Source organism: Pseudochaenichthys georgianus, chromosome 19 (assembly GCF_902827115.2).
Source record: "Pseudochaenichthys georgianus chromosome 19, fPseGeo1.2, whole genome shotgun sequence".
Lineage (NCBI taxonomy): Eukaryota > Metazoa > Chordata > Actinopteri > Perciformes > Channichthyidae > Pseudochaenichthys > Pseudochaenichthys georgianus.
Window position 1 is genome coordinate 1300057 of NC_047521.1, and position 12444 is coordinate 1312500.

At 45.6% G+C, this 12444-nt stretch overlaps 1 protein-coding gene across 1 annotated transcript in view; it reads right to left on the reverse strand.

The window, feature by feature from the left end:
• ryr2a (ryanodine receptor 2a (cardiac)) overlaps positions 1–12444 on the reverse strand; it is a 321872-nt gene that overhangs the window by 209433 nt on the left and 99995 nt on the right. Inside the window, exons 4-7 of the mRNA XM_034107043.2 lie at positions 10561–10581; positions 7724–7798; positions 5501–5579; positions 4489–4601 (exon numbers count right to left, since the gene is read on the reverse strand). Of these exons, the coding sequence (XP_033962934.1) occupies positions 4489–4601; positions 5501–5579; positions 7724–7798; positions 10561–10581 (288 nt within the window). The remainder of the gene's footprint in view (positions 1–4488; positions 4602–5500; positions 5580–7723; positions 7799–10560; positions 10582–12444) is intronic.

A 12444-nucleotide genomic window follows, 5' to 3' on the forward strand; every position in this document is an offset into this window, starting at 1 on the left:
GAGCACCTGTAGAAGGTCAGGAGCCTCTCTATGGAGCACCTGTAGAAGGTCAGGATCCTCTCTATGGAGCACCTGTAGAAGGTCAGGATCCTCTCTATGGAGCACCTGTAGAAGGTCAGGATGCTCTCTATGGTGCACCTGCAGAAGTTGCAGAGTATCCTGGAGTCCATGTTGAACCTCCAAAGCCTGCAGAGGTAGAAGAGCCGCTGTCGAGCTGTTTTGGTGATGGTGTTTGTGTGATAAGTCACTTTCTACAGGCTCACACTACCTGTTAGCATCTGGCATCTGTTAGCATCTAGCTCTCCTGCTTACAAACTTTTAGCCATCCCTGCTTATACAAATAGTAGTTTTAGTTGTCTGCGATCTGCGGAGGCCTACTCCCACCTGTCGAGTACGGCTGTACCGAGGTGTTTTTCCTCCGGAGACGGAGCGAAGAGACGGAGCGGCTCCACCTGTTGCTGCCTGCGATCTGCGATCTACGGAGGCCAGCTCCCACCTGTAGAGGCTGTACTGGAGAGGTTTTTACCCCGGAGTCGTCGCGGAGAGTGGATCCACGCTTCGGGCTTGGCCTGCTTCCACCGGGCGTGTGCTGTTGTGCGGAGGAGGATTTTACCACGGCTGGGGCCTGCTTTCCACCTGTCCTGGTTCTGCTGTTGCAGAGGCCTGCTTTCACCCCGGGGATACCACGGAGGGACCGGAGCGCTTCCACGCTGCTGTTTTCGTCTGTCCTTTGTGTCAGAGAATATTTTAATCCGATCTCTTTGTGTCTAGAGGTTCTCAGCTTTTCTGAGAAACTGTTTAATTTACAAAGATATGCTTTTCGTTAAATCGCATATGCTCCTGCCTGTAACTTGAGGAGGACACAGGTCAAGAGGTCCTCTGCCTTCCTGTGGGGGAGAAGTTTGGCACCATGTGAGTTGGTAATACAAACTGGTATTTGTTCCAATGTCTGGTAATGATTAAGGTAGGAAGGGCGGGTTTTTAGGTCCCACCTTTATGGATATACAGATCATGTATTTTACTCTTTGTCTTCAGAGTTTGCTAGGTGGCTCACATGGTAATGTGATATACTCTGTGATCTCTCCGGCCGTATTCTACTCTCAATAATTATCAGTGTTTGACTAAAGCCTCTCCAGCTTCCATCCTTTCCTGAGCTTTGGCTCTGCATTGCTGCACAGAAGTTTCCATCACAAATTGGCGTTGTCGGCAGGATACCAAAAGATCTTCAGAACTGGTAAGTGTAATTTCAAATCTATATTTGGACATTGCCTTACCAGAATCTGTGATTGACGGTATCATAAAAATTACCTGTGAAACTGAGCGGCTGCATTTTTTTGGTTTCTCTACTCTTTACATTTGGGGGTTTTAATGATAACCTGGGGAATCGGTGTCTAAGGGGATTTCGTCCTGGCCGATTTTCCCTGTGATTGTTGCTGGGGCATGTGCCTTCAGAGCAAACACAGCTCATGTAAAAAACAATAAGAATATTTGGGGGTAATAATAACCTAGGAATATTGATTTTGACTGATTTCCTCTGTGTGTGTTTCTTGGAATTAAATTACCAGACAATTACACACAGCAAATATTCGGAGAGACTTTAAAGAGAGTATCAGTAAAGTGGACTTCTGCATTAGGAGCAATGTGATAGATTTGTATTGAAACAAATCGCCGAATTCTGGAGGTCTCAGCGGTCAACCGGTTAAATCAACAGCAGGCATCGCCTTGAATCTGCCTGCAGCTGCTGCAGTGTGTGTGTGTGTGTGTGATTTCACCCCCCGAAGAGGAATAAAAGCACAGAGTGTCACATATATTTTCCTCACACCATTGCCGAGTGTCGACCAGCTGGAGCAACAAGAAAATCGGTGTAATCGAGTGTGACTATTAAAAAATAAATCATTATTATATTAATATTGACAATAACAACCGACCGTCGGAGTAGCATTTTCTTGGCATTTCTGGGTTTTTTTCTCCACTGGTTAACATGGGTTAACAATACCGTGTAACTGTCACGTTTGAAGGGACAAAATCGTGACATCTTCACGTCTCCCAGCATGGTAAATCGTCACATGTTCACGTCTTGCCGTGACACCGGGTTGGTTTTTTGACATCACTCCAAAAATTCGCTGGCCCGTTAGTGTGCTGCATGTCAATAACTTCCAGTGTATATTTCCCCTCGTTGATGTAGGGGACCACTTCCTTTGCTCTGCTTGATACGTCCCCCCCTCTATTGCAACAGTGAAGGGGTCTCTGGCAAAGCCCATCACCTCTGTGGGCAGAGCAAGTCCATCCAATCGGCCGGCAAAGTTCTCTTTCAACCTCGCAATGAAATCTGTCATCACATCCGTGATTTGTGCTGGGGATGTGATGTGTTTGTGGAACGTCGGAAAATGCATCATCCGACCCGTGCTCAAGTCGGTCGCGAAAAGGTCCAGCTTGACTTGGGCAATGACTCGCGCATCTGCTCCACAAGATCAATGACCGTTTTGTCTCAGTTTACGCTTCAGAGTTGAGAGAGACATGTTTTAGAGTTGCTATCATATGACCACCGTTACTAGCACCACTAGATGCACTTTCAAAAAACGTGCTGCGTTGTGGTTTGGTGATTTCTATGCAACGCGGAGTGTTGCGTTCATGGTCTGTACTAGTGTAGGAATTTGGCTACGGGAGGCTGGGCCACTCGGGAGTTGGTTCTGGGCCGCATCTGGCCCGCGGGCCGCCATTTGAATAGGCCTGCTCTAAATGATAGGTTTCAAACTTCCTTTATGACCTCCTTTAGCTTAGGAACCACTGACCTCCCTTGATGAAAGGAGAGGAGAAAATGCTGCCCCACAATGCCTTGCAGCCGCAGCATTTTCCGTCACACAACAGTCGGCCGTTCACGGAAACAACCGATTATGACCGAGAAATGATATCATGAAAGTTACGGTGCTTATTAAGCTTTTTAAAACATAGGTGGTAAGTTGCCAAAGTGCTTTGTTCTGAACGTTCATCAGTATTATAATCAAAGAGAGAAATATGAACGTTAGTTTTCACTGAAATTATCAAATAAAGTCAACATCTCAGTCTTCACTGAGCTGTGTGGGGTTTGTTCAACTTTTAAAAGATGTTTGAATGGTGATATACACAGTGATAGATGTTAAAGACTAACGTTTATAATAAATACATTTGTATTGATTTTAAAATATTTTCATACAATAATACGTATTGGGATCATTTGTATTAATGTGGACCGGAGGGAGAGGGGGACGAGCATAAGTTTCACTTTCCTTTTTTATTTCAATTTCAACTTTGGTCATAAAGAATATGTTTCTCTGTTGTCCACGTTCATAAAGCAAAGCAGCAGCATCAGAGCACGGTGCAGAGTCTCTAGATGAGTTTACAGTAGTCCCTCGTTCTTATTGAACATCCATGTTGTAGTCCGCTGTATAGAAAACTGTAGTTTCCATGGTTTCCCCACAGCAGCAGACACACACAATGATGTCCGCTGGCGCATCATAAACACGTGGATAGTGAAAGTACATTCGGATTCTCTAAAGTACCGCAGTCTCTTCTCCTAAGTCCTTTGAATTCTCCTCCTATCCACTATCCCTTAACCCCGTGACGTTTCACTCAGAGGTCAAGGAATAGGAGATGGGTTAGAACTTAGGAGCTGATTTTTTGACTATTCGACTGCAGCCCCGATCTGTGGCCCTGCCCGATCTGCAGTGCGCATGTGCGAGATGGTTCGCCATATTGGACAACCCTTTACGGCAAACCCAAGTAGGGCACTTGATACAGTGGCTGTTTGGCAAAGCACAAAAAGAAAACTCGAGAGAGATGAGTTATTGGTTATTACAACGTGACTTCTCTATTATTTAACAACTCTTTTATTGGGTTCTTTTATTTGGGGTTAAGTACATTGTCAGAATAAGTGAGAAATTAATTTAACTTCTGTTAGACAGCTAGCATACTGAATAAATATTTACTGTGAATGTACGCAAAAATGTATGGCATATAGCTGTCTAACAGAAGTTAAATCCATTTCTCACTGACAGAGCATATACAACGTTAGCTTAGCCTGGTCAATCCGATGTTCATTCAGAAAACAAGCATTTTAAAAGGTTGTTCGCCTGCCGTCTGTCTGCAGACTTGTCAAAGCATTAATTCATGGTTATTACTAACCGGTATCAGTATGTTGTTACTTCGGCATCATTTAGAAACGCGTATTACAATTTATTCATGGTAAAATATGTTCATTTTTGTTGTAGCCCCCGAGCCAGCGCGTCTTGTTTGAATGATGCGAGTAAACACAGCTGACAGCCGCGGTGAAACTCAAGCGTTTAGAGCGATGGATAGGAGCGAAGCGAATATTCGCATTGCGTCCGGTGTGAACGCAGCATTAAGGAGGGAATGTAAAGCTAATTAAAAAGGAACAAAGGAAAGAACAAAGAAAATATAAAGAAAGTGAAAGTAAGATTTGATCCACCTCTCTAAACAGATGCTACTTACCAGATATCTTTCAGAGGACACGCTGACCAGGATGAGATCATCCCCCACTCTGACCTTCTCCCCCTCTGACCGCTGCTTTGATGCTGGATGGATGGTCCACCAGCATGCCTCGCCTACATAGTAGGAAACACACACATACACACAAAGCAAACTATCAGAAAACATAGCAGACATGGGACTCGGAGAGGAACATTCAGTCCTGTTCGGGTACCTATCACCTCAGCCTGTGTACCACTTTGGTAGCCAACATTTGTCTTGCAGCTGTTTTGCTTATAAAGTGCACCATCTATACAGAAGCAGGTCAAGAACAAAAACAGGGCACACAGTGTGCTTTGCAGTGGCTTATTGTTCTGACTCTGTTAACAAGAGGAAACAACAGTGGAGAAGTACCAGGAGTCATTATTATGACACAGACAGAAACAACCTGACAGTATCATAACACGGAATAAAGACTTTAGTTTCATTCCAGAAATGACGCAGAAATACCAAACTGGACCAAGTTGAAGCCATTCCACAAAGCATGCTCAGAGCTAACCTCTAGAAACAGACGTGTTCATGTTTGCAGAATATGAAGGCTACATTTCTGATTTCAGTTCAAGTAGAAAGGATCGATCAGGTTTCAGCAGGCTTTAGTTGTATTGAGATAAACAGTCATTGACCAAAATGCTCTCTCTGAATCCATCAGCTATTTGACAAAGATGTTGCTTTTTTATTATCTTTAAATGAAGTTGAGGCCATCGATTTGTGAAACAATCCTGTCATAAACGTTGTTTCAAAATTCCAACTCCATTCTCAAGTCTCAAGTTGCTGATCAGACTGCGAACAATGGCAGTCACACAGACGAGGACGCCTCCGCCCAGATATCTGGTAACAGTTGCTCCTTAGCCAATGTGGAGTGGTTTGTCTTGGTAGTGCATGACTTCAAGTGAAACACTACATTTCGTCTTTATTCAAAATAATGATTAGAGCCGTTTTAAGACAGAAGTTAACACCAACTGTGTCTAAGCCATACCTGTTGTATCTTCCTGCAGTCCAACGTCAAAAGCCAGTTTATCGGTGGATGAGCGCGAGGTGGACAGACAGCACAGGTACTAAACACAAACACACCATTAGTTACTGCAATGCATCTGATCAATAATGGAGATCGTCTTCTAATTATGTTAGGGAATTTGCAACATTTATTTTGTCTGGAGAGTTTCTTTGTGTGAGTATCTACTCCTACCCTGGCAATAGTTACAGGTTCCGTTACATTTAGTCTCGGATAACGGATTCGTTTCTCGTGCGCACGAGAAACGAATCCGTTATCCTGACTTTATTTTTTTTTGAGAAAGTTACCGATGCACCAAGGAGGAAGTGGAACACGAGACAACCATTTCATTGCAGACTTTTATGTTTACGTGGGGAAATGACAGTGCATACATTATTTGAGATATATTTTGAAGTCAGACTTAATTGTATGGACATTTCGGCCAGGGGTGTAGAGCTATTGGTTTAAGCACCGGATTGGCAAAAAACAGGAGAGTCTGTAAACCAGTCTGCTTTGATCTATGAATTAATGTCCGTGACTCTCAGAGTACCTGCTGCCCGCAGCTGTCACACACACACACACACACACACACACACACACACACACACACACACACACACACACACACACACACACACACACACACACACACACACACACACACACACACACACACACACACACACACAGAGAGAGCCAGTGGCGGACTGGCCATCGGGACGTTCGGGACGAATCCCATTGGGCCGGTACCGAAGTGGTCCGCCCGTTGACAGTTTACGTGGGCTGGGCTGGGTGCGAGTCCCGGGCTGATTTTTAGTCCCAGTCCGCCCATCATGTATAGCTGTTCAATGAAGGTAAACACAGTGTAGGCGGTGCGTAAAAACTCTTTGAGCGCTGGTGCTGCTCTTCTCTGAGTTACACCTCCCGCTGCCTCCTGGAGTGACCACACACCCCTGGCCGAAATGTCCTTAAAGTGAAGTCTAAGTACGATATATATCTCAAATAATGTATGCACTGTCATTTCCCCACGTAAACATAACAGTCTGCAATGAAATGGTTGTCTCCTGTGCGCTTCACTTCCTCCTTGGCGCACCGGTAACTTTCTTAAAAAAAAAAGTGCGAGATACTTTCTGGTGACCACGAGAAACTTTCTCGTGCTCACCAGAAACGTTCTCGTGCGCACGAGAACGTTTCTCATGGTCACCAGAAAGTATCTCGTGCGCACGAGTTAGTATCTCGTGCGCACGAGATACTAACTCGTTATCCTGACTTTTTTTTTTTCTCCCTCCCTCTGTTTTTTTTTTTTTTTTTCATGTCCCTTTAGGGCAGGGGGGTCAAACTCAATTTCATCACGGGCCACATCAGCATTATGGTTGCACTCAAAGGGCCGGCTGTAACTTTAAGACTATATAAACATACGTATATAAATATTTAATATATATACAATAATGTATTATATTACTTTATTGCCTCTGCATTGGATTATTATCGGATAGGGTAAACACTTCAGAAATAACTACGTCTGAAAGAAGAAGCCTTGGGCAAATAAGTGCAAGTCTCTCCAGTGAGAATGTCACAAAATTATTTTAAAAGAAAAGCCAAATTCTGAAAAAGTGACATTAAAAAAAAAAAAAAGAATCTAATTTCAGATGCATTGTGGGACATGTAGTTTATGGACATGGTGCATCTGGAAATCGGCCTGTAACCGTATAATAAACATATTACATTCTTTCAGAGCTCTTGCGGGCCACATGAAATGAAGTCGCGGGCCGGATTTGGCCCCCGGGCCTTTAGGGGCTCCGTACATTTCTATTAATAGTATGCATTTGTTATATCATATTATATATATATATATATATATTATAATATTCTTAGATCTAGCCATTTGATAACTGGATTTTTATGATTTTCTCTGACAATGTTGTTGTTAATAACAGAACTACCTGTGTTGCTTCAATGCCATCTGACATATTGCCTCACAGAGGAGCAGGGGGATATTACATTATGCACTACTACTCTTGGAATATTTAATTATTTTTCCAAATGAGCCTTTAGAAAGTTAAAGGTGGAGATTTAAAGTAATTGCCAGTTTAAAATGAAAATAAAATAAACCAATAAACATGACAGAAAAGTTCTCAGACTGTGTGTGTGTGTGTGTGTGCGTGCGTGCGTGTGTGTGTGTGTGTGTGTGTGTGTGTGTGTACTGACCATCCCACTGTAGGAGTGTCTCAGCAGGACAGCGTGTCCGTACAGTAGGGTGCGATGGCCGCCGCCTTGGGCCGTCTGACGGAGACACAGTGACAGAGAGACAGAGAGACAGAGACAGACAGCAGTTACTAAAGACACTAAGAGAAACAGTGAGAAACAGCTTCACAGAGATATCAATAGACAGTAGAGACAGAAAGGTCAACAGACAGATGCAGACAGGAGGAGAGAGGGGGAGCTGTACTCTACTGTAGCTCTTTATCTGTAAAGCTGCAGGGAAAACATGACCTGCGAGTCGACACACTGCACACTACACACTACACACTGTCATGGTATCCATCCATCACCCTGCCACCACAGCACCTTCCAAAGGCCCTGTGAAGGAGATCCCTAACTGACGGTATAGTAAGCATCCTCAGTGCTGTCTACTCAACAACAATCAGGACGATGACTCGGGCTCTGCAGTGAATGCCTGACCAGGTGCACGATGGCTCTGTGTTGGAGTGCCTCCTGGGGCATTTACTCAACGCTCCCTATCCACAATGTGTTGTTGTTGTGTTCAAACACATTCTGCTCATTTCAGGGTCATATTTGCATGTTGTGCGTTTCCTGGGACGTGTCTCCATGCTGTAATGTTCAAACAGCTCTTTCTTTTCTCTTTTCACCCTCTGTCTGAAACCAGAGCCCAGTCTGCTCTGATTGGTTAGCTGGTCGGGTCTGTTGTGATTGGGCAACCGCTATGAGATTGGTCAAAAATGTCTCGTCCCCTAGCCTATCACGTGAAATGTGTTGGGAAGTCAGCCAATAGAAGCAGCTTTGAGTGGACTCGGGGAGGGAGCCTTGCAGAGCATGTCCATGCAGAACAACCGACTGCACAAAACAAGCTCCAAGAGAGCGGAACCCCAACATGCTAACTAGAGCCTCTTTAACTTCAACTGGTGAATCTGATGAACATCTGAAGGGATAGTGTAAAGTGTAAGCTGGGTCAGGAGCCATCTAAAAGGCTGAAGTGGAATAAGATCCTTTTGTTTTGATGACACATCATATTGTTTTAGAATCTGGATTGGTGTAGTCATGTTGTTCACTAGCATGCAGCCCAGTGCATGTTCTTTAACATGAGACCACGTGTTCTCTCAACTCTTCAGTTCCTTGTCTCCTCTCCTCAGCACTTCTCAGCCTGCAGCAGGACTCCAACACTGAGCCCTGTACCCGAGTCCTTCTTTCTGACTGACATGTGTCTTCTTAGCAGAAAGTGCTCCAACACAACTATGTGTGTGTGCATAATGTCTCCTGCTCCCAGTGGACACACAGTGCAGTGCAGTGCAGCTCCACAGAGCAGGCTGCCTCACACACACATGTGTATATGGATGTGTGTAAACAGTGGGTATGGGATGCAGACAAACTTGCAGAGAAGAATATTTGTAAATCCTGTTTTTATTGTGTAACCATGAATCAGACGTCCGTGTGACTGAAGCTCACTGAGGCAGGTGTCGTCTGCATTGAGCTAAACACATGCTGTCCCTGAGGTCGGCCTCCAAAGACCCTCCTACAAGGATAGTCCAATATACCACATGGTGCAGTTAATACAATATGTATTTGTTCTGCTTGGAATAGTTCAGGTATTCCCTAAGGACACTGCATGTTCAGCAACTGTTCAAAGGATGGTATTGAAGCCACGTGCGTGTGTCTACTCATCTTAACATAGATGAGTCATGCTGGGTTGGTGATTCCACCTCTGGAGAGGGCTCTCCAGCTTGTGTGTTTATGTTCCTCTGCTGTTTACTCTCCTATTCTGGGGTAGGCATGTGGGCTGTGTGGCTGAGGGGAGAGGGGGATCTGTCCGAGTCGTTCCAGAAGTCAAACGGGCTGCCACTCTGAAACCTCCCTGTGCGTGCTGGCAATGCTCGACTGGACGTTTACTACAGAACCGTTCTCTATTCTGGCTCTAGCGGGGACCTCCTTCGGACCTGGCCTCAGCAAAGTCCTGATGCTGGGGTCATCTCAAAGGAATAGTTCAACATGTTGGGCAACTGTTAACAATGGTTGACTTTAATGTCTGTGTGCTGAATAGTGAGCTGCAGCAAGCAGGCCGATAGCTATAATATTCACTTTTACAATAGTGATCAAATAGCACGCCTACTCCGATGTGTGCGTGGGCAGAAGTAAGATGATACTCTATCAATGCTTGTAGATGAAACTATAGCAAAGGAATCGAGATCCACCATTGGTTGCTGCTGTGTGTCGTCATTATGCATATGCTTGTCTGCCATATTAAAGCATGCCAAGATGAACAGATACAATGTGAGATGCACACCCCTTTGCCAAATGACTATCTATTACAGCAATGTGTTGATTTGCACAACATGCAAATAACGTGCCGACTCACGTTGCCTGTATCTGCACCTGGTTAAAGCAGAGATAGCTGCAGAGTGTGTGTGTGTGTGTGTGTGTGTGTGTGTGTGTGTGTGTGTGTGTGTGTGTGTGTGTGTGTGTGTGTGTGTGTGTGTGTGTGTGTGTGTGTGTGTGTGTGTGTGTGTGTGTGTGTGTGTGTGTGTGTGGTGTGTGTGTGTGTGTGTGTGTGTGTGTGTGTGTGTGTGTGTGTGTGTGTGTGTGTGTGTGTGTGTGTGTGTCTGCCTCAATATCAGCTTGTATATCTTTGGATACTGGATCTATTTTCTTGTTATACTACAGCTTGACATTCAATAGATAACAAAAACACAGATTAGTATGGGATTGCTCCTCGTGCTGATACTGTTGATGCTCATGACAGTGACTGTATAACCAACAACAGGACGGTGGGAACCATGACACACACAGACATCGAGTGGAGGCACACCTACCCATATTTCCACCACTACATGCTGTGTGGAAATGAGAGAGAGGAGGGAAAAGTAAGTTGCCGTAGTCATTTTAAACACGACATGTAAAAACACACATCTATCCAACAGTCAGCACTATTGGATTCTGAGGGTATGACAGTGAGCATAGTGTTATACTTGAATACCCTCCGACTGAAGGTATGTCTGTCTGCCTATGCCGTTTGAAGCTCCATAAGAGGATCAATACTAATCGTCCCAGCAAACTCTGAGCAATAGAGAACATAAGAGTTTCCAAAATGTTGAACTATTCCTTTATAAATAAGACGGACATTTCATTTGTACAGTTGCGGTTCATATGATGGAGTGTCTGCTATCTTTGAGGTGCCTTGAAGCGGATTTCTAACGCGAGCGTTTAGCCTCCTTGTGGGTGAAAGTGTCCGTGTGTGATGATAGCGAGCAGCCCCTGTGGACCCTGTCAGCAGCTGTGGTGCAGCACGCATCAGCAGAGACCAGCTGAACACACAACTGCGTGTATGTGTGTGTGTGTGTATGTGTGTGTGTGTGTGTGTGTGTGTGTGTGTGTGTGTGTGTGTGTGTGTGTGTGTGTGTGTGTGTGTGTGTGTGTGTGTGTGTGTGTGTGTGTGTGTGTGTGTGTGTGTGTGTGTGTGTGTGTGTGTGTGTGTGTGTGTGTGTGTGTGTGTGTGTGTGTGTGTGTGTGTGTGTGAGAGCTCACATGTGTGTGTGACAATGCCATCCGAAATGTTCAATTCAAGTATACAGTATATCAAAGTGTGACGCCCCCTCCACGCGACGTGGGGTGCCGTCTGTGTGGGTGCTTGGTGGGTGTTCACAGGTTCCCGTGGTGATGAGCCGCGCCTGTCGGGAGGAGACCTGCTGGTGAGCTACACCTGGGGAAGGTTAAGGAGGAGCCCAGCCGGACACGTCTCTCTGCTCTGGGCACTTCCTCTGGACCTGATGCTGGTGTCTGTTTAGTTTGTTGTGTTCAAACAATAAACTATATTATTCGTACCTCTCGCCTCCCTGCTTTAAGTTACAGCCCACGAGCCGGGTTGTAACATATGGGGGCTCGTGGTTGAACCTGGTTGTTTTCGGAGGTAAAGGAGTGGTTGTGTTGTGAACACAGAGGACCTTAACACACAGCTGTCGTGTGTTACGAGCAGTGGGCCGTGATGGGGCGCACAGCTGGTTGTTTGATGAGGGTAAGTGTTTCGTTGTGAACAGCAGTAAGGGTGGCACACGGATTATTTTATTCACGGCAGTCACGTAGCGTTGTTATTGTCCCCGTTAGGTCTAGTACGGTCTCCCTTGGAGGTCGTGGGGGGGGGGGTTGTAGTGAGGTGTGAAAGTGGTTAGAGTTATTAGCTCGGAGCACGCAGAGGCTGCGGGTGGAGTTGCCGGTTTTGTCGGTCGCTTCGCCGAGCTTACGGTATTTAGTGCGTAAGTACCCGCCATAATTAGTACCAGGAGTGGAGTGCACCAGCTGGGCATAAAAAAGTAGGGCTTAACTCCGCAGCCCGGATCATCACCGGCACCAAGGCCTCCGAACACATCACCCCATCCTCATCCAGCTCCCCTGGCTCCCTGTTCAATCCCGCATCAACTTCAAAAACCTACTGCTCACTTACAAAGCCCTACATAACCTGGCCCCCCCCTATCTGGCTGACCTTCTTCAGGAGTACACCCCCTCTCGCTCCCTCCGCTCCTCCTCTGCTGGTCTGCTGACCGTCCCCACCCCACGCCTCGTCACCATGGGTGCTCGGGCTTTTAGCTGCACTGCTCCCAGACTCTGGAACTCCCCCCCCCGCACATCCGACAGTCAGACACAATCACCTTATTCAAATCCCAATTAAAAACCCACCTGTTCAAATCTGCTTACTCACTGTA